This window comes from Panthera uncia, chromosome F1, assembly GCF_023721935.1.
Source record: "Panthera uncia isolate 11264 chromosome F1, Puncia_PCG_1.0, whole genome shotgun sequence".
Taxonomy (NCBI): Eukaryota; Metazoa; Chordata; class Mammalia; order Carnivora; family Felidae; genus Panthera; species Panthera uncia.
In genome coordinates, this window is record NC_064813.1 from 41,259,308 (window position 1) to 41,278,970 (window position 19,663).

The 19,663-nt window shown below is 57.7% G+C and overlaps 2 protein-coding genes across 4 annotated transcripts in view; one reads left to right on the forward strand and one right to left on the reverse strand.

Moving 5' to 3' along the window:
• SOX13 (SRY-box transcription factor 13) overlaps nucleotides 1-8,660 on the forward strand; it is a 46,005-nt gene extending 37,345 nt beyond the window's left edge. Inside the window, exons 6-14 of one of the 2 annotated variants that reach the window (XM_049634430.1) lie at nucleotides 330-398; nucleotides 772-886; nucleotides 3,080-3,165; nucleotides 3,387-3,546; nucleotides 3,980-4,089; nucleotides 4,232-4,328; nucleotides 4,650-4,793; nucleotides 5,970-6,186; nucleotides 6,894-8,660. In XM_049634430.1, coding sequence (XP_049490387.1) covers nucleotides 330-398; nucleotides 772-886; nucleotides 3,080-3,165; nucleotides 3,387-3,546; nucleotides 3,980-4,089; nucleotides 4,232-4,328; nucleotides 4,650-4,793; nucleotides 5,970-6,186; nucleotides 6,894-7,170 — 1,275 coding nt within the window. In that variant the 3' untranslated portion in view covers nucleotides 7,171-8,660. The remainder of the gene's footprint in view (nucleotides 1-329; nucleotides 399-771; nucleotides 887-3,079; nucleotides 3,166-3,386; nucleotides 3,547-3,979; nucleotides 4,090-4,231; nucleotides 4,329-4,649; nucleotides 4,794-5,969; nucleotides 6,187-6,893) is intronic. The other variant, XM_049634431.1, reaches the window with a different exon arrangement.
• ETNK2 (ethanolamine kinase 2) overlaps nucleotides 1-19,663 on the reverse strand; it is a 407,034-nt gene that overhangs the window by 377,479 nt on the left and 9,892 nt on the right. The window contains exons 4-9 of one of the 2 annotated variants that reach the window (XR_007458826.1): nucleotides 19,209-19,351; nucleotides 18,298-18,381; nucleotides 15,707-15,852; nucleotides 14,185-14,258; nucleotides 12,473-12,650; nucleotides 8,548-10,622 (exon numbers count right to left, since the gene is read on the reverse strand). Coding sequence is in view for 1 of the 2 variants with exons in the window: in XM_049634435.1 (XP_049490392.1) it covers nucleotides 12,578-12,650; nucleotides 14,185-14,258; nucleotides 15,707-15,852; nucleotides 18,298-18,381; nucleotides 19,209-19,351 (520 nt within the window). In the remaining variant the exon portion in view is untranslated. Of the gene's footprint in view, nucleotides 1-8,547; nucleotides 10,623-11,461; nucleotides 12,651-14,184; nucleotides 14,259-15,706; nucleotides 15,853-18,297; nucleotides 18,382-19,208; nucleotides 19,352-19,663 lie in introns of those variants that run through there. The other variant, XM_049634435.1, reaches the window with a different exon arrangement.

Sequence of the window (19,663 nt, forward strand, 5' to 3'; positions counted from 1 at the left end):
GGGGAACATGCTAGGGGCAGGTCGCAGAGGGGCCAGCGGCCAGGGCCGTAGTAGTCCCGCTTCCGGCGGTTCATAAGCCTCGGTGGGGGCCAGGGAGTGGAAGGGGCCCGTGGGGCCCTGAGTCTGAGCGGCTGGCTACTTCCTGCCCAACCTCCACCCTTGGGCTCTGGGGGAAGAGAACCTGCTCCTAAGGTAGACTGTCCTGCTGCCTGCCCCGCCCAGTGTGCGGTTTGTCCTGGTGTGGACGTCATGGAAGGCCGGGTGTGGCTGGCTCCGGGACAGGGCTGATGTCCCTAATGTCCATGCCCGCTGCTCTTTCCTGCCACCAGATCGCCAAGCAGCAGCAGCAGCTGATTCAGCAGCAACATAAGATCAACCTCCTCCAGCAACAGATCCAGGTAAAAAGGGAGGGAGGGTCAGAGGTTGAGGGGGTGACAACAGCCTGGAGATGACTGCCAGGGACAGGGAGTGATGGCGGGGGGAAGTGGGGGGGATTAAGCAGAGTTAGACATGGCCCTAAGGAGGGGGCTCATTTCTGCTCGAGCCTGGAACCCCAGTTGTCTTCTCCTGCTTTAAGGGAGGGGCCAGAGTATCTTCTTCCCTATCTGGGGTGGAGGGCAGGTGGAAGGAGGTGATGTGGGGTCAAATGGAACCTTTTGAAGACTCGCCCTGCACCGGTCGCTGTACCTCTCGCGTCTGGGTTCATTCTCTGTGTTCTGGGCTGAGCTGTTTGGGCCCCCAGGGACTCACACAGGGTTTCTTTGCCCTCAGCAGGTCAACATGCCTTACGTCATGATCCCGGCCTTCCCCCCAAGTCACCAACCTCTACCTGTCACCCCCGATTCCCAGCTGGCCTTGCCCATACAGCCCATCCCCTGCAAACCAGGTGAGTGAAGGCGGGGGTTGAGCCATTAGCTGAGACTGTCTTGAGGTCAGGGAAGGAGCTCAGGACCACTCTCGTGCGTTACTTTGCAATGTGGCCTTTCTGGGCCAGTGGAAGCTGAATCCCTTCTTCCTGAACCTCGCTGGGCGAATCGAAAAAAAAATTGCACTTGAAAATGATGAAGCGCTTTCCAGATATAAGCGGATGTAGCCCATCTAGCGTCCCCAGCTCTGGTGCGTTTCCTGGACCGGGGTATTAATCCCTTGAACACTATTTCCCGCCACTGAAATCCAGCGAACACAGACTGGGCACCAGCCACACGTCCGATGCCCTGTCGTTGACAGGTGGCTATGGGGGTGATAAGAATGGAGTTGGAGCTCAAGGAGTTTTTACAGTCTGGGGAGGGAGAAAGGATATCGGTAAGCAGGGAGTCTGGGAAGGCTTTCTGTAGAGGAGGTGCCCGATTGGGTCCCTGGAGGTGGACTGGGGGGAAGTGAAGCCGGGACCTGAGGCCTGGAGCCTGAGGTCGGCAGCTGCAGCTGCTGGGGGGTTGGAGTGGAGGGGAGCGTGTGACAGGGGGATGGGACAGGCTGGCAGGAGCAGTTGGGGCCGAGCCTGGCGTTTGGAATTTATTTTGTAGAATGCAGACGTGCTTGAGCGCTTGGGCTGAGGTGTGTTGTCACGCTGACTGAGGGTGACAAGGAGTTGGAGCCTGGGCCGGTAGGGGGCCGCTGAGGTGGTGGGACAGAGGCAGAGATGGAATCAGTTGACCACGATCACGGGCGCCTTGTTGAAAGGTCAATGGACAGGGCGGGGAGGTTGCCCGCAGTTGCCCCAGGAGTGGGGACAGCTTTGAGGCCGAGCCCATCCGGTCTACCCTCCCTGTTCCATGTGTGAGAGGAGGCAGGTGAATTCCCGTCATAGGCCACAGGTCATGGGTCAGCACCACTGACTGTGCTCCCACCTTGCTCTCCACTAGACACTCTAGGGTGGGGGAGGGGGAACACAAAGGACTGAAAAAGTCAGGCCCCAACTTCAAGGAAGTTGCCACTTGGGGAGGGGGGAGCACGCCAGCAGCACAAATTAAAGGGGAACAGAGCCGCAGGAGTGAGGAGGGCAGGGCCTGGGGGGTTGTGACGTGTGGCAGTGCCTCCGACTCCCTGCTTTCCGGACAAGGAAGACAGGAAATGCGCCGTGGACGACTTGAACTGGCCAGCCTGCCACCTGCCTTGCTGGCTTCAGAGTCCCCGTTAAGCAGAGGGCCACAGGCTTCCAGATGCCCCTTCCCCAAGCCGAGTGAATAACACCTCTCCCTTGCTCACAAGCCCTGGATGGTGCCATATTGCCTACGGCACGGAGCCTGCAACTGCCAGGCTCGGCCATCACGGGCCCGTCTCCTTCCCCACTTCTTGGCTCTCACACACCCACTTCTCCCCCTCCGTCTGCCTGCAGCCACCAGCCCCCCTCTTGCTGGCCCCCCGCCCCCCCCAAGAAGCCTGCTCCAGCCATCCCAGCCGGAACAAAGTTCTCTGGCGTGCTACCCCTGCAGCCCCTGATGCCACCGGCCATGTGGTTAGCGATCGGTGTATACGGCTTCTCTCTCCACCTGAACTGTCCGCCCCTTGGTGCCGGGCGGCTAGGTTGAGGACGAGCGTGGTAGGCTAGGTAGAATGCAGAGGGTGCCGTGTCAGGGGGAAAGGATGGGCTGGGTTCAAATGTCAGGGCTCCCACTTCTGAGCCGTGTGGGCAACCCACATAACGTCTCCTGGTCTCCGTGTCTTTTATCTGTAAAATGGGGTGATGTCCTGAGCGCCGGTTCTACGCCACACACTAGGGATTATTGTGAGCTCGTGCCCGAGCGGGATCACCCCCGGGAAGCTGCCTTTGTACCCTGCATGTAGTAGGTACGAAACACAAGCGTCCGTAGAACGAGCCGGTGTGTACCTGCCCTCGGGTCACCGTTGGGTTGGGAAGGGCAAGAAAAGGGTGGAGATGCCGATCAGTGTGCAGGGCAGGGGGGGGATGAGGGCATCGGAGGCCTCCAGCAGCACTCGGGGGCTGGGGAAGGCCTGGGCTGGAAGCAAGCTGGGCCAGCTTCAGGCCTCTGCCCGCCTGCTGCTGCTGGGACCTCGTCAAGCAGGGCGTCTGCTGTTCTGTGCTCATCCAGGACTTTTCTCCTTGCCGCCTTTTCCGTAGCGGAGTACCCCCTGCAGTTGCTACACAGCCCCCCCGCCCCGGTGGTGAAGAGGCCCGGGGCCGTAGCTGCCCACCACCCCCTGCAGGTACCGCTCCGCACCCCAGCCCTCGGCTGCCTCCCTTGCCTGTGACGGGGGTGCGGGGGGCGGGGTCCCGTGCTCCCCTTCACCTGTTCCCGCTGTCTCTTCCTTTCCTGCCGCGCCCTTGTCTGTTCCGGGTAGGTTTGTCTTTCTGTCTGTGGCCACGTGTCCCCTCTTGCGCCTCCGTGGGGGGGTGTCTCAGCCTCTGGTCTCTGGGTCTCCCGCAGGAGCCCTCCCAGCCCCTGAACCTCACAGCCAAGCCCAAGGCCCCCGAGCTGCCCAATGCTTCCAGCTCCCCCAGCCTGAAGATGAACTGTGGACCCCGCCCCCCCAGCCATGGGGCCCCCACACGGGACCTACAGTCCAGCCCGCCCAGTCTGCCATTGGGTAAGCTTTCTGCCGGGAGTGCGTGATACGACCTTGGGCACGTCCTTCCCTTCTGCGGGTTACAGTTTCTGTAAAACAAGGGGTGAGACCTGCTGTCTTTGGCCTCTTTTAGTTTCTCCACTGTCTCAGAAGATCCCCTGCTTCCTCTCCCCGACCCCACATCTGGCTGGGCACCCCCCCCTCGGGGCTCCAGGCCGCTGAGTTGCACAATTTCAGGGAGTGCGATTCTCTGTTCTAGTGTCCTGGCCCAGTGCGCCACAGCCAGTGTAAACAGCGCCCCCTTGGGCATGTGCAGGGCAGCTGTCCGGGAGGGGCAACAGGCAGCACCAACCCCGTGAATAACTCGCAGGAGTGACCTGGTGTGAACCGGACTGACCCCCTCTGCTCCCCCGCCCCCCCTTTCTCCTCCTCCTCTCCCCCCCCTTTCCCATAGGCTTCCTCGGTGAAGGGGACGCTGTCACCAAAGCCATTCAGGATGCTCGACAGCTGCTGCATGGCCACAGTGGGACCTTAGAGAGCTCCCCCAGTACCCCCTTCCGCAAGGTATGGGGGGCCCCCCTGCACTGGGGGCAGGGCGCAGGGAAGGTTGGGGGCTGGGGTTGAAGACCCGGTCTGAGTTTACTGGAGGGATGGCTGTGGGGTGATGCAGAGGGGCCGATGTACAGATTTCATCTGTCCACCCCAGGACCTCATCAGCCTGGACACGTCCCCGGCTAAGGAGCGGCTGGAGGAGAGTTGTGTGCACCCCCTCGAAGAAGCCATGTTGGGCTGCGACATGGATGGTGAGGGCCCAGGGCGTCGGGCTGATGGGCGGGAGGGCCCACGTCTGCTTCCTACAGGGGCCAGGGTGGGTCAGGTTGTGTCTCTCCCCAGTGCCTTTTCTCCCACGGTCTGTCTCTGAGGTCCCCTCCCGTGTCTGTCCCTTGTCAGTCCCTTGTCAGTCTCTGGGTCCCTGGCTGGACCTCTGCTGAGGTCTTGCTTCCGGTGTCCCTGGCTGCATGGGAGCCTCCCCGTCACCCCCTAGTGGTCAAGTAAGGGAGGTCTCTGCCAGCCCTACCCCAGAGGGGCTGCGCTGCCTGGCTGACTCCACCCCTGTCCCCCAGGCTCCCGCCACTTTCCTGAGTCCCGGAACAGCAGCCACATCAAGAGGCCCATGAATGCCTTCATGGTGTGGGCCAAAGATGAGCGAAGGAAGATCCTCCAAGCCTTCCCGGACATGCACAACTCCAGCATCAGCAAGATCCTTGGTAAGGGCCAGTGGGTAGGGGCTCCAGGGGCCATGCCAGCAAGACCTGGTGGCAGGAGCCAGCTGGGTTTACCTGGGGCTTGCTGGGCGACCGTCCCCGTCACGCTGAGCTCCAGAGGAGTCTGGTGGGGTGTGGGGGTCAGGCAGGACGACGTGGGGCAGCTGGGTCCTGGGGTGTCGTACCATTGTAGGGTTGTTCTGCACCCCAAGAACTGAGGAGTGTGGTACGTGTGTATACATTCTTTAGCCCCTGATCTCTCCCTAAGCTGTTCTGTTTGCCTGGACCTTTGGAGCTCTGGCTCTGGCAGGAAACAGGGAAGATTGGTGTTCTTGGGCTGTCCCTAGAAAGGTGTTTTGTTTTTTAATGTTATATATTTAATCTATACATCCAACATGGGGCTTGAACTCATGACCCCAAGATCAAGAGTTGGATTCTCTTTTTTTTTTTTTTTTTTTTTAAGTTGGATGCTGTTCTGCCTAAGCCAGTCAAGTGTCCTAGTAGAAAGTTTTTTAATTTTTTAAAAATGTTTATCTTCGAGAGAGAGCACAAATGGGGGAGGGGCAGAGAGGGAAACACAGAATCTGAAACAGGCTCCAGGCTCCGAGCTGTCAGCAGAGAGCCCGACGCGGGGCTCGAACCCATGAAGCGTGAGGTCATGCCCTGAGCCGAACTTGCTTAAGGGACTGAGCCACCCAGGTGCTCCTAGTAGAAAGATTTTTTTTCAAAAATTCTGTGTCCTGATTGGAAGCCAAGGAGGCAGGTGGGGTGGGGCTAGAAGGTGGCAGCTGTTTTCAAGACTGAGGCTCTTCTGTCTCTTGTGAACCAAGAGTTCACAAGGTAGTTTGTCCTCAGCAGGGGGCCTGGGGTTGGCTGCTCTTCTGTTCATGCAAATCACGCAGACCAGAGGCCTCCCAGAAGTTGCTGGGTAGTTTGGCATGTGGTTACTCCGTATGTGGACACCCACCCATATACATGCCAGCTTCATTCATTCATTTGCTCAACTGGACATCCGAGGGGCACCCACGTTGGGCCGGGTCCTTGCTAAATGCTTGCACATCACCTAGTCGACCCATCTGGGGACCAAAATCTTGGGGCATGCAGGGGGCTGAGGGTGGTCAGCCAAGCCCAGCACTGACCGCCTGCCCCCCCCCACCCGCCCCTCGGGGGCCGGGCCAGGCTCCCGCTGGAAGTCCATGAGCAACCAGGAGAAGCAGCCCTACTACGAGGAGCAGGCGAGGCTGAGCCGGCAGCATCTGGAAAAGTACCCGGACTATAAGTACAAGCCTCGGCCCAAGCGCACCTGCATCGTGGAGGGCAAGCGGCTGCGGGTGGGCGAATACAAAGCCCTGATGAGGACCCGGCGCCAGGACGCCCGCCAGAGCTACGTGACCCCGTGAGTAGGCCCTCCGTAGGCGGCTGACCCCCTGTGCGTGTGCCTGTGCCCCTGCTGCTCCTGTGAGTGGCCACTAGTGTGTGGCGTGCATGCTTTTGAGTGTGACTCCAGCGGTGCTGTCTGTCGGCTTGGAGCATCGATGTGTGTGGGCGTTATCTGTGTCTGCCTGGGCCTGCGTGTGTGGCCGCAGGGGTGGCCCGGTGGCTCAGGGTATAGGATTGTAACTGACTGTGGGAGACTGGCCACGTGTACCTGGAGAAGCGTGCCTGTGAATCACCAACTCAATAAAAAAAAAAACTCAAGGGTACTAAGAATGAAGGTGCTTATTATACAGAGGATTCCCGACTTGACAAAAGCAAGCACCTGCATGGATTCTTCTAAACGGGGCTCCTCCCCCTGCCCCCGCCCTCGCCCCCGCCCCGGGGCATTGAAATATAGAACTTCCGAAAACTGGATTCACACAGGAACCTCCAGGAATAGCTGTTGAACACCCTTAGGTTCCTGGGCCTGCATGTGTAAGCATGTGTCCTCTGTTGCGGACAATGAACTTGGCCGTCAGCAAGCGAGCCAGGTGGCTGTGTGCGTGTCTCAGAGCCGTAAGGGTCTTGGGGTGGGAGGGCATGCCCTGAAGCAGGCTGGAGGGGAGCTGGATTGGGGGCGCAAAGTGGGGGTCCATCTGCCCGCGTGCTGCTTCTCTGCCCCCGCAGCCCCCAGGCCGGCCAGCTGCAGATGAGCTCCTCCGATGTCCTGTACCCTCGGGTGGCAGGCGTGCCCCTGGCTCAACCCCTGGTGGAGCACTATGTGCCCCGGAGCCTGGACCCCAACATGCCTGTCATCGTCAACACTTGCAGCCTCAGGGAGGAGGGTGAGGCCGCAGAAGACAGGCACTCGGTGGCTGACGGCGAGATGTACCGGTACAGCGAGGACGAGGACTCGGAGGGCGAGGAGAAGAGCGATGGGGAGCTGGTGGTGCTTACAGACTGATCCCGGCCCCAAGCCGATGGGCACAGCCAGCCGGCCTGGACTACGTTGGTACTTGGACATGCCCGGGAGACGGGCACAGCTGTGCACGTGTAGATAGCCTCCTGAGGGGAGATGCCCCACCACCTCCCCTGTGGCTGCACCCGAGGAGCTGCTGGCCGAGGTGGGCAGGACCTGTAGAGTGGCGATGGGCCGAGCGCCATGGCCCTTGGGGCTCGTGGCCAGCGGACACTGTGTGACCCTCCCTTCCTGCAGGTCTATCACCCCCGGGGTATGGCAGCTCCAGACCTGTCCTCCTGGGGCCACGCGCTTTGTTTCCATTCTTGTCCTGGCTGGACCAGCCCCTGTAGGACCAACCCCCTCCCTCCCTCCCACGCCCCTCCTCACGCGCCCCACCCCACCTCGCCACCAGATCGCTCCTCTATCATAGGATCACTTTGTGCAGAAAGGTCTGGCTGTCCCTCGCTGTCTTTATATCTCCTGCCCAGCCTGTTGTGCCTCTGGCTGCTGGAAGTGTGTGTGCGTGTGTATATGTAGGTGTGTGCACATGCTCGTGTGTGTATTTCCATCCGCTCATTCATTGCACAAGGTATTTATTGAGTGCCTGCTGTGTGCCAGGCACCGTTGCTGAGTTCCTGTGGGTGTCTCTCTCGATGCCACCTCTTGCTTCTCTGGGGGCCTCTTCCTGTGCTTCATTGTCCCCAAATTGCTACCTCTTTGTCAGTCTGGGTGTCTCAGGTTCTGTGTGTCCTTGTGTTCCTGTCCTTGTTTCTCTGCAGGGCTGTTCTTCTGTCTCTGTCCCTTTCTTGGCCTCGGCCTCTGCCCCTTTTGACATCGCTGGTCAGCCTGGGTTTCCGTAAGGCCCCTGGTCAGCCCCTGGGCCCACCAGCCGCCCTGACCTCTCCTGACCGTCCCTTCACTCCCGCCCCGACTCTGCCCTAGGGTGGGTTCCCACAGAGCCATTTTTAGCTCCGAGCAATGTGGGAATGTGTTCAGCCTTCAAGAGCCTCTGTCTTGGTGCCCCAGTCCCTGGTCCCAACCTGAGTGCCAGGAGTTGGGGACAGGAGGATTGATGGAGAGTAGGGCTCCCCCCATGGCAGCTGGTGAGTAGGGAGTGGGAGGGGGCTCCTCATTCTTGGAAGGGGTCAGCGAGGGGAAGACTGCCTCTCCACCAGCCTTCTCCTCTCCCCTACTAACACTGGGGACCTCGCCTCAGCTCCTCCTGCTCACTTGGGACAGGTCATTTCCCTAAGAAAATCCCATCCCGCTGGCACCTGACTCCAAAGATCCAGAACAGCCCTTGGATCAGGGTGGGAAGGGAACCCCAAATCCCACAGGGGCAGATGTGGATTCTGGGCCTGCCCCCCATCTTCTCCCTACCCCCCCCCCTTTCCCTCCAGCCCAACTTCTCTCCAGGCTGTTTCTTTTTTTATGACTGTAAACATAGATAGTGCTTTATTTTGTTAATAATAAGATAATGATGAGTAACTTAACCAGCACATTTCTCCTGTTTACACTTGGGGGATATTTTTGTTTTCTGTTGGCATAATAAAGACAGACCATTTCAGAATCTGGCCCTTGTGCGGGGGAGGGAGGGAGGCTGGCCCAGGTCCAGAATTTCTACTTGTGCCGCCAGCCCAGCCACCACTGCCCCCTTGTGGCGACACTGGGGAGCTTCGGGCCTGGGAGGCCAGGGAAGACCAGACCAAGCCTCTGGAGTGACTGCCACCACCCACAGAGCCTGCACTGCGAAGACACTGCCCCTGCCTCAAGGAGGTAAGCCAGACCCTCCACAGATTGCCCACCCAGATCCTAAAAAAGGCAGTAGCGAGAGCACTGCAGGGGGTCAGGGAAACTTGGGTTCTCTCTAGAAGTAGCCACGTGGCCTTGGCAGAGGGTCCAGTGTCTCCTCTGGGCTTCATCATGCTCATCTGAAAACACCGAGGCTAAGCTTTACCCACAATTCTTGTCCCCTTGTGGAGAAGGAGCCCTTTGAAAATCTCATGAAAGCTGTGGGCCCTCATCCTGGGCTCGGGCCATCCACATGAGCCTTTTCCCATGTAGGAGGCCCCCAGGATACTGATTAATGAAGCAAGGGAGCTAGTGCTGTGCTTCAGGGCTCTGTGACCTCAGGTTTTGAAGGAGGATTTCAAACATGTATCTAAGAGGACAGTCCATTGGACTTCAAAGGGCTGATAACCAACTTTCAAAGTGCATATTGATAATGATTGATAAACAGACCAACTCTTAGGGTCAAAAATTAATCCCCTTAAGGTGGAATGGAGCATCAAAGCTGAAGGGCAATTCCAATGGAAGTTAGATTTGGGTTGGATTAAGAGAGGTTGTGTGTTCACAACCAGGGAGGTGGTAGAAGTTAGATGTGGTTGATTCCGTCAAGGAATGAAGTCCTGGCCTTTTGATCTAGGGAGGGTCCTGGCTACTGGCCTTTGCTGGTTTTTCCCAGCCTACCTTCCCGGAGCTTTGGGTCTCCTCTCCTTGTCCTCACAACCCCCTGTCCTCTCGAGCCTCGCTGGCCACCCAGGGAAAGACACCCTCTAGCGGTCAGGGGGGAGAATTGCTCATCATCTTAACTTCCTCTGTCCTGGCCTCCCACCCTCCGGGCCACACCACCCCGCACACTGTGTTCCTAACCAAATCAGGGCAGTCCGTCAGGACACTCCCAGCCTGGCTCCCCCTCACACCCTGCCTGCCAGTCCTGAGTTCGTCTCCCTTCCCTCTTCCCAAGTCCTCTGTGGCCTTAGGGGAGACTGAGGCCAATACTGTCCTCCTCCTACTATAGGATCCCTTATCCTGCCCTCCTTTCCAGCTGCTGGATTCACATGCCCCACATCCTCTTAGGATGGACAGAGCCCTCCACGAAGACCTCTGGTTGGAGCCCTGTCTCCCCGAGAGGCACAACAGGGGCAGGGAGGCCGGGAATAGAAGATGCTGGTCAGGACCAGGGAGGCTGGGGCGTGAGCCTCTGCTCTGTCTCCTACAAAGGCCGAGGGTCCGAGCTCCTGCTAGACCCTAAGGAAGGTCTGAGGGAGTGGAGCCCTGCCCTCCTCCCGGAGTTGCCACAGCCTGGCCCTCGGAACCAGGGGGCAGGGGTGCTGGTTAGTCTGGGGTGGCAGTGAAAGGACAGGACTCCAGGCTTTGAGGGGGAGGGGTGTCCTGAGCTCCCCCCTCCCCCCACCTGCCCACTCCCCTGGAGAACTGGAGTGATGAGGATGTTTTCTCCAAGGCAGTGAGATGGTACCTGCAGCTTAAGTCCTTTGGTGCAGCTGGTGGCCAGGGCTGTAGGGGCACAGGATGGTACCCGGGGGGCCCTGTCCCGGCCAGCTCCTGCTCACCACTGCAAACCGTCTCCAACGCTGTGACATCAAGGCCCCAGGAGGCTGGGAACGAAGCTGCCTTCACAGTGGTTATTTCTGCCCTCAGCTCCAGAGGTGGCTCTGAGAGGAACAAGGAGGGTGGGCACTGCTGTTTAGTTCACGAGAAGGCCCCGTGCATGAGCACCTGACCCCACGGTACCCCTCAGGGGCCCTACCTGCCCAGCCCTGGCATGGTCCCCAGGCCGGGGCACATCCTTCCCCGCGTCCTCCGTGACTACCCTTCCTGGGCTTGGGACGGCTATGCCTGGGGGCCCGGCCATACTGGATCACCGTGACCTTGAAGGGGCCAGCTCAGCTCCAGCGGTTGCCATGGCATCTGGTACTTTTGTCGGCAAAAGCCAAACAGCCAGAGTCTACCTGGCAGGCAGCCACTGCTGTTGCCACTCTTAAGGGCACTGGGTACCTTCTGGGGGGCCGCGGAAGGAGTGCAGCCATAGCAACCTGGGCTGCTCAGAGGGGGCAGCCCCGCTCACCTTGGAGCTTCTCTCCCGCCCGTCCGGCCTTGTGAGAAAGCGACACCTCGGGTCCAGAAATCATCCTTGCGGGCTAGCCAGCAGGACAGCATCCTTCCCCCTCAACAGCTAGGAGCCAGCAGTGGCCCGGGAGGGAGTCTTGAGTGCTCCCCCTTCAGGGTCTCCACTGCTTCACCACCACCTGCCAGGAAGCCACAGCCTAGCTCCCTGGTAGCAGCACCCTCCTGGGGTCACTTCTAGCCAGACGGTCAAAGGCAGAAGAGCAGGGAAACCAGCCGGCCAGGCCTCGGTGAGCCAGGCGCATGGAGACCGGGGTGGAAAGACCATGAAGAAGCAGGTTGCAGCACCCCCCGACCCCCACTGCAGGAGAACTAGTCATACCCTATACATCAGATCCTCACCATAGGCACTCAGACACCAGAGTGGTCCAGAAATGGCCATTTTAATGCAGAAAACCATGAGAATTTACAAATGAGTCACTTTTTGGGCCAGAGCCAGGAGGCCGTGAGGGCAGAAAGGAGGTGGTGGCCGTTGAGAAGCTGGGGCCATGAGCTCAGCACCTTCACGACCCCTCCGACCCAGGCCCTCATGTGCCCGGGCGAGCCCTGGAGGTCCCCCCGCCCCTTAGCGCCCACTAATTTCCTAGTGGGAAGACCTTGGGTCAACTTTAGGACAGAAGGTAGACAAATCTTGGAAATGAGGGCCTGGAGGGCACAAGGCAGGAGTCTGCTGGCTGCTGTTGGCCACCCCACCCGTTGCTACACCCCCTGGGGCCAAACACGAAGCAAAGCCGGGCCGTGGAGCCCCAGGACATCACCCCTCCCTTGCCTTCCCTCCTGGTGGGTGGCAGAGGGACCGAACACGAGCAACAGAGCAAAAAGGGTGAGGGAGGGAAGCACGGGTCCTGGGGCTGAGGTCTGGGAAGGGGCTGTTTGACTGGATCTGGCTTGGAGAAAGGGAGGGATCTCAGATGAGGCGGCTTGGGGGGGAGCCGTCAAACCCAGTTCTAGACCATCCCCCCCAAGCTATGTACATCCATCTGTCAGAGATGGCATGATGCTGGTTTGGGTTCAGCACCTCCCACGTGGGGCATGCAGGGGGAGATGGGCCGGAGGCTCAGGGCACTGGAGGTAGAAAGGAGCCCTCCCACCTTCCCCTTTCCCCTAAGCCAGGAAGGTCAAAGACACATCTAAGGCAGCCCAGATTCCAGCATGGCCCGAGGCCGTGAATACTGGGCTTCCCAAGGGGTGGTTGTGGTCCAGGCCCCCCGCCGACTACAGGCACTTCCCCAATCCCCCCACCCCACCACCCCCCAATCTGGCAAGGTGTAGGGGACCCCCCCAGAGCCGGGGCGTCTCAGCCCCTCCCAACAAAAGAATGTGGTCTCCAGCAGCTTCCACTGGGGGCAGGGGCGGAGCCTTCGCCCTGGACACCCACCTGTCCCCTCTCCCACCTTGTCCGAGGGCGCGGACCCCAGAGCAGAAGTGAACCCTGGAGCACAGGTCCTGCCAGGCATGGGTAGGGGAGAGATGGGGAAGCTGGTCACTTTGGCATCTCCAAGGCTGACACCTGGGGCTTCACCTTGAAGTACTGGTGGAATCGGATCACTGCGTACCTGCCAGGAGACCAGAGGGAGCCTGCAGTGAGAAGAAAAGCCACTGGGCCCCACTGGGGGCGCTCACACCACAAGGAAGTCTCACCAGCTCAACCCCAGGGCAGACGGATGTTTTGGTTTTTTTTACTTCAACTATTTTATTTTTCTTCTTAGATCAGACTGGAGCTGCTCTTCCCCAATTTTTTTTTTAAGAGTTCAGCAGTGTTAAGTACACTTATATCGTTATGCAACAGATCTCTGGGACTTTCTCGTTTTGCAAAACTGAAACTCTGTACCCATGAAGCAGCAACTTCCCACATCCCCCTCCTCCCAGCCCCTGGCAACCACCCCTCCACTCGGTTTCTTTTTTAAATTTCAAGCAAACTCCACCGCACAGGTGGGGCTCGAACACACAACGCTGAGATCAAGAGTCACAGGCTCTAGTGACTGAACGCCCCCTAATTTAGTTATTTCATGAAAGTGGAATCCTACGGTATCGATCTTTTGGGGACTGGCTTGTTTCACTTAGTACCATGTCCTCAAAGGTCATACGTTGTAGCACGTGACATGATTTCCTGTCTTTAAAAGGCTGAGCAATATTCCATCGTCGGTGCATACCACATTTTGCTTATCTACTCAGCCATCCACGGCTGCCTCCTGGCTGTTGTGAATAATGCTATCGACATGGGCGTGCAGGTATCTCTTTGACACCCTGCTTTCCATTCTGGCCACGTACCCAGCGGTGAGAACGCTGGATTGCACAGGAACTCTATTTTTAACGTTTTAAGGAAGCACAGCATGGTTTTCTCCAGCAGCTGCACGGTTTTACGTTCCCCCCCCAGCAGTGCCCAAGGGTTCCAATTTTCTGCGTTCTCACCAACACTTTGTGAGCAGCTGTCCTGACAGGCGTGAGGTGACAGCTCACGGTGGCTGTGCTTTGCATTTCTCTAATTGTTGTGCACACTGTGAAGCCAGGTGGGGGGAGGAAAGGGCAAGAAGACTGGACCAGAATGGAGGACAAAAAGGACTCCCGGTCCTTAGAGACATCTGTACCTTACACGGTGGAGCCAGCGGTCAATATCCAAGTATGGTTTCAGTACAGACCCCAATACATCACGGAAGGAGGTCTGACAGCCCACACAGTAAGCGCTAAACCCTGAGTGACCTCACTGAGCCACCTCCACTCTCTGGAACTCTGTCTCCTCTGTCACGGAATGGACAGTTCCATTCACCACCAGGCCCCGTGGCTACGAGTGCTGGCAGGAGAGCAGGGGCAGTAAAAGAGGTCGTAGGATGTAGTAGGAAAAGCGGTCTCCTACCAGGCACGAGGGGAGGGTTCGAGAACTTCCACTTTCAGAGTGGTACTCTCGGCTCACGTGTTTCCCCTAGAGTGGTGACCTCACCGGCTACGGGCTGGCTGGAATGGGAGCAAGTTAGCAGACCGGAGGACGGGACTTTGGATGCTCTCTGGCCTGTTCTCTGCCCCCACGCCCTCGGCTCAAGCTTTTCCTTTCCCCCCCACTCTCTGCCGCCCCAACTTGGCCCCTGCACTCACCTGAGGAAATCAAAGTCGATGGTGGAGAACTGGTTCTGGATGAGGGCCCAGAGTGCCCAGAAGAAGTGAGACGCCTGGAAACAGACCAGAGTCAGTCAGCAGGGCAATCACCCACTGCTGTAACGGACCCCACGCAGCTAGAGGAAAGTCACTCTGGAAGACACGGAAGTAGGCTGCTGGCGGAGACACGATGGGGTCTCCCCAGCACAGGTCAGGGGAAAATCTTGGAGGTCAGGTCACTGGACAGCATTTGGGGGCTTCGCACCCTTGGGAAAAAGGTGGAGTCGATTCTACCGCCCCAGGAAGGGGTCGGCAGGGTGGTGCTTCCAGGGCCCTCGCTTGTCCCCCAGCCTGGACAACGCCATCCCTGGCTTCTCCCCTGCCCGGGGGAGTCTCCTGGGGTCTTCAAGGCCAAGGTATCCAGGATGAAATGAACCCCTGCACCAGATCACAGGCCCAGTCCCGTGATCATCAGGAAAGACCCCCTTAACGGTCCTTCACCCCTTTCCCTCTTCTGTCAGGAGGTGGGTTGGGTTGGAAAAGGAGTGATGTGTGAGCAGCAAGTCCTGTGTCTGGGCTTTGACTAAGCATTCGACTGCTCTCCCCAGGGCCAGAAGCACCCTCGGGGCCAGGCCACAGCAGTGACATTACTATCCCAGGCCAGGGCCCCCTACCCCCACCCCATGTCCTCTGGGGTTGGCTATATAGCCCCTCCCTCCGCTTTGCAGGACCTTCCATGGGTACAGACTAATTACCAAGTACAAATGATTACTAAAAAATGGTAGCAAGAGAAAGGCCTAAGTGGAAGAGTTCAGAGGAAGAACCTGATGGAGAATCAGTTTTGTGCCAACGAGGGAAACAGGAGGCAATCCAAAATGACAGGTAAGATTCTACTTAAGCACCACTGAGGTATCAGGAAACCCGGAGCAGTGGGCTTGTCTTCTTGCTTATGCAATGGCTGGCGTTACTGAGCCTAGCTGGCAATCCCCTGGACACACACCACAGAGACCCGGTACCCTGGATAAATGCCACTCAACATCAGCTCAGTACCGTGTGAGCAGGAAGAGCCTGATGGGAGAGGCTTACACAGAGTTCTGAGTCAGCAGAGGTAGTTCATAAGGAGGATTAGAACTGACATTCCTTATCTTCTCCAAAGGCAAAGAAAAAAAAAACAAACAAGCATTTAACTGCAGCATGAAAGGCTAGAGAGAACTACTTCTCCAAAAGGGAGAACTGCTGAAATAGGAAGCTGGGATCTTTCTTGGAAGTCTTTCCTTAGGAAGAAGAGAAAGACCTGATGGGGTAGGGAAAAGCAGGGGACAGGGCATCTCGGTAAGATGGGGGATGCCCAAGAGGGCGTCTAGATGGGGTTCGGGATCATATGCTGGGGCCCCAGGACCTCACACCGAACCCCGGGCTCTGCCTCCTCCGCCACAGGCTGTGACAGGGTGGGAACCAAGGGTGGGCCCCTCCCTCCCCCGCCTCTGCCCTCCCCTGCCCTCTTCCGGGCTCAGGCACTCACCAGGGCAAACTTGTTGACTTGCACATAGAGCCTCTCCACCTCCCTGGGGGTCACGGCCATCCCCTTTTGAGCCTGTAGGTAGTAGCTCAGCCACTGCAGCTGGGTGTCCCGCCCAGGGTACCGGCAGTAATCGACCTCATTCACACCTGATGGGGAAGGGGCCGCAGGCGGTTGCTGGGGGATGGGCCCACCTGGGGGTCCTCCAGCTCAGATGCTCCCTGCTCCCCTCAGCACCTCCATGTGCTTTGCCCCGAGGGGCTGTGCCCAGGAAGACGGCCTCTCGACCACCGAACTTGGCTACTGTGTGCAGCTTTCCGTGGGCTGGAGGAAAGCACAGAGACACCGTCTTGGGTGGGCCGGGGAACCACCCCCATCCCCACCCAAGACAGCCTAGGCCCCTTCCTTTTAGGCGTCTCAGACGCTGCTTCCTACACCAGTGCTGAGCTGGCCACCTAAAAACATCACCTAGAGAGCTTGGTAGAAACAGATTCCCAGGCATCTCTACCCCCCCCCCCACCCCAATTCTCCAGAGGATTCGGAAATGCATCCGGGCTTGGAACCAGATGGCTTCGATTCCTTCCGGTCCTGCCCTTGAGGCCTCAAGCTGCCAGCCCGATCCGCACCAGCCATATCCTGGGCACGGTGGCAGAGGCCTTGGCTTCAGAGCTGGGACAGAAAGCGCGGTTCGTTTAAGACAGGACCAGGCCCGGGCCACCTTCCCCATGGTCTCTTCCTCCCTCTCCTTTCCTTCTTGTCTTTCCCAAGCTTCTCTCCTATTCCTGGAGAAACAAAGCCTCTGGGGCCCCGAGAGTATGGCTGGAAAAGAAGCTCCTTGCACAGTTGTAGAAACTAAGGCCCAGAGAGAAGAAACCTGCGCCGGGTCACAGAGCCGGTTAGAGGTGAATTCAGGGTTGCAACTCTTCTCTCCTACTTTCAGTACTGGGTCTCCCTGCTCCCAAGAGCCCAGGAGCTCCCCGCCTGGCTCCCAGTCTCCTTCCCCGCCTTCCTCCTTCCCCCATGCTAGGATCTGCCTCCTTCATTCTCAACTTGGGAGCAGGATGCAATCTGTCCCTTTGGAGAAATTCCAGCTGGACTTTGCTCTGTGTGGTGGGTGAGGAGGGCTTAAAATGCTTAAGAGATCGCCCTTCTGGAAAGGCCAGTGGGTCTGGCAGCCGAACACTCACAGGCCCAGGGCCCTGCCGGTGCCAGCCTCTGCTCTGTGCCACACCCCACAGCGTAGCTGCTCTGCCCAGCTGAGGCCCCCTGGTCCCTTGGGTTCCCAGATGCAGCTGGTGGCCACCCCAGGGAGTCACAGCCTCAGGTGCAATCAGAGCTTGACAGACCTGGTCACCTGAGGTTATTGAAGGGACACGGTTGGCCAGGATTGGGCCCGGGAGTGGCTGAGGCTGGGCCAGGTGGCAGCTTTACAGCTGGCCTGGGTGTGCCTCACCTGTCCTAAGCCACAGGGGCTGAGCACACCATGCATCCCACACTGTCAGCCTGGTGATGTCCCTCCAGCCCCAGGGCCCAAGCTCCATCCACGAGTTGCCTCTTTAGCCCCAAACTGTTTAACCATTAAGCCCTCAAGCTGGCAAAACCTACCCCGCTCCCTTTACACAAATGATGCGATTGTACACACTGTGCCTTTACTGAACAATCGGCCACCCCTACGAAACACCCCCCGCCCCCATCCTCCATTCCTGCGCCGGTCTCCCTTCGCCGCCGGAAGGCCTCCCTGCCTGACATCAGCAGCCGATGCCAATATGATGCTTAGCATGTGCTACACTCGTGTGTGTATCTCACGCTGATGCTACGAAGCAGGCACTAATACTATCTCCACCTTACAGAGGCACAGAGAAGGTAAGTAACCTGCCCAAGGACCACACAGCGGGCAAGCAACAAAGCTAGGATTTGAACTTGGACAGTCAAGTGGCAGAGTGTATACTTTTAACTAGTTCCACCTAGATTATTCTCATCAGGCCACTAGCTTATTCTGTTCCTTATCCACAAGCGGGATCCTTATTCACAATTGTGCAACAGGAAGCTTGGGCAGGGAGGCAAGCAGAGACTATGGTTGTCCTGTGCTGGCCCAGCTGGCATGGGCTGTGTCTGCCCAGAGGAAGGAGTTGTTTATTTTGTTTTTTTTTTTTTTTAAGATTAAAAAAAAATTTTTAAGTAATCCTCTACACCCAACGTGGGGCTCAAACTCACAACCCCGAAATCCAGAGCCACGCGCTCCACTGACTGAGCCAGCAACGTGCCCCGGGTTTTTTTTCTAACTCACACGCCAAGCCGAGTCTCCTCAGGGATCCCACAGAGGGCACATTTTCCTGATTTGTACCAAACTGCCATATGGGCTAGCAGGGTCTGCTCTGTGTATGTGGGTCCGGCCCCCACCATGAGATCTGGAGCTCCCTCCAGGCAGGCTGTGCCTCCCCCAGATGGGTTGTGAGATTTGGGAGGACAGGGGCTGTTAAGCCTCCACCCAGCAAGTACACAACCCCCCGTCTCATGCTCACCCTGGACCTGGCCTTCCTTCATAAGGAAGGCAACTTGGACAAAGACCAAATGGTAATTAATACCCTTCTTACCTGCAAACTCATTGAAATGGTTGCCAATGTCAAAAGCTTGGTAGTTGTAGCCGGCGTATTCATAGTCAATGAACCGTACATGGCCTACAAGGTAGAAGAGAGGCAATAAAAGTTGGTCCCAGGAGACAGGGAAACAGGGCCAGGGCACATTTCCACGGGCCTCTGGAATGCACCCACTGACTCTCGCTGGCCTCTGCAGCAACCCGGCCTAACACACCCTCCTTGGCGGTAATCTTCTAAGCTGTTTCTTTGTCCATCTGCCCTCCCCCTACCTCTGGCTGTCCCTCTCACACAGGGGGACCCTCACGCTCTGCTCATCTAAAGGCATCTGTCCTCAGCATGGCTAAGGGCCAGAAATAAAGGTAAGTACTTCCTAGGGGTGGAGCGCTCATTAGGAACACAGGAAAGTTCTGGCTCCATGAAGGTTTGGGCCATCCAAGAGGTCCTTGGAACCCCAAAATGTGGTCAGAAGGAATAGCTCAGGTGTCCTAACACTGAGGACCTCTGCAAACCAGGATTTTGAGTTCTTTTTTGGCAGAGGTTTCTAAGAGGAAATTTCTTGTTTTCCATTTTTTTTTTTTTTAATATTTATTTTTGAGGGAGAAAGAGCACGAGTGGGGGAGGGGCAGAGAGAGGCGGGGACAGAGGATCCCAAGTGGGCTCTTTGCTAACAGCAGAGAGCCCGATGCGGGGCTCAAACCCACGAACCACAAGACAATGACCTGAGCCGAAGTCAGATGCTTAACCGACAGAGCCATCCAGGCGCCCCCTTTTCTTAGATCACCTTGAGATCTAAACTAGAAGGTCTCCTTTTGCTTGTCCAAGTGCCAGTCTGAGGAACAGAACCTCAAAGGTGGCTGATCGATCAGCCTGAGCCCTGCTGCTGTCCAAACAGACCCAGAGAACTGTACCTTTGGTGCTGTCATAGATGATGTTCTTGCAGAGCAGGTCATTGTGACAAAACACCACAGGGGAATCCAACTGGGACAGGTGCTCCTTCAGCCAGGCCAGCTCCCGTTCCAACACCTCCACCGTGGGGACATCTGCAGAAAGGCTGGGCAGTGGTAAGAAAGGTGGCCGGTGAGGGGGGGGCTGATAGGAGACAGGTAGGTACTTGGCCTCAAGAGCCCTGAGCTCTGGCCTTATCACTACCATTTACCGCAGAGGGGCCCTGGACAAATGGCTCACCCTTCAGACCCTCACTTTTGTCATCTGTAAAATGGCACTAGGGCTTCCTGATCTCCTGACTTCCTGTAGTTACCCTAAGAAGCTTATTAAAACATGGGCATAAGAACATTTCGCAAAGCATAGATGTGCCTGAGCCCACGGCATCCCTGCTACTTTGTGGAAGGGATAGGAAGGTAAG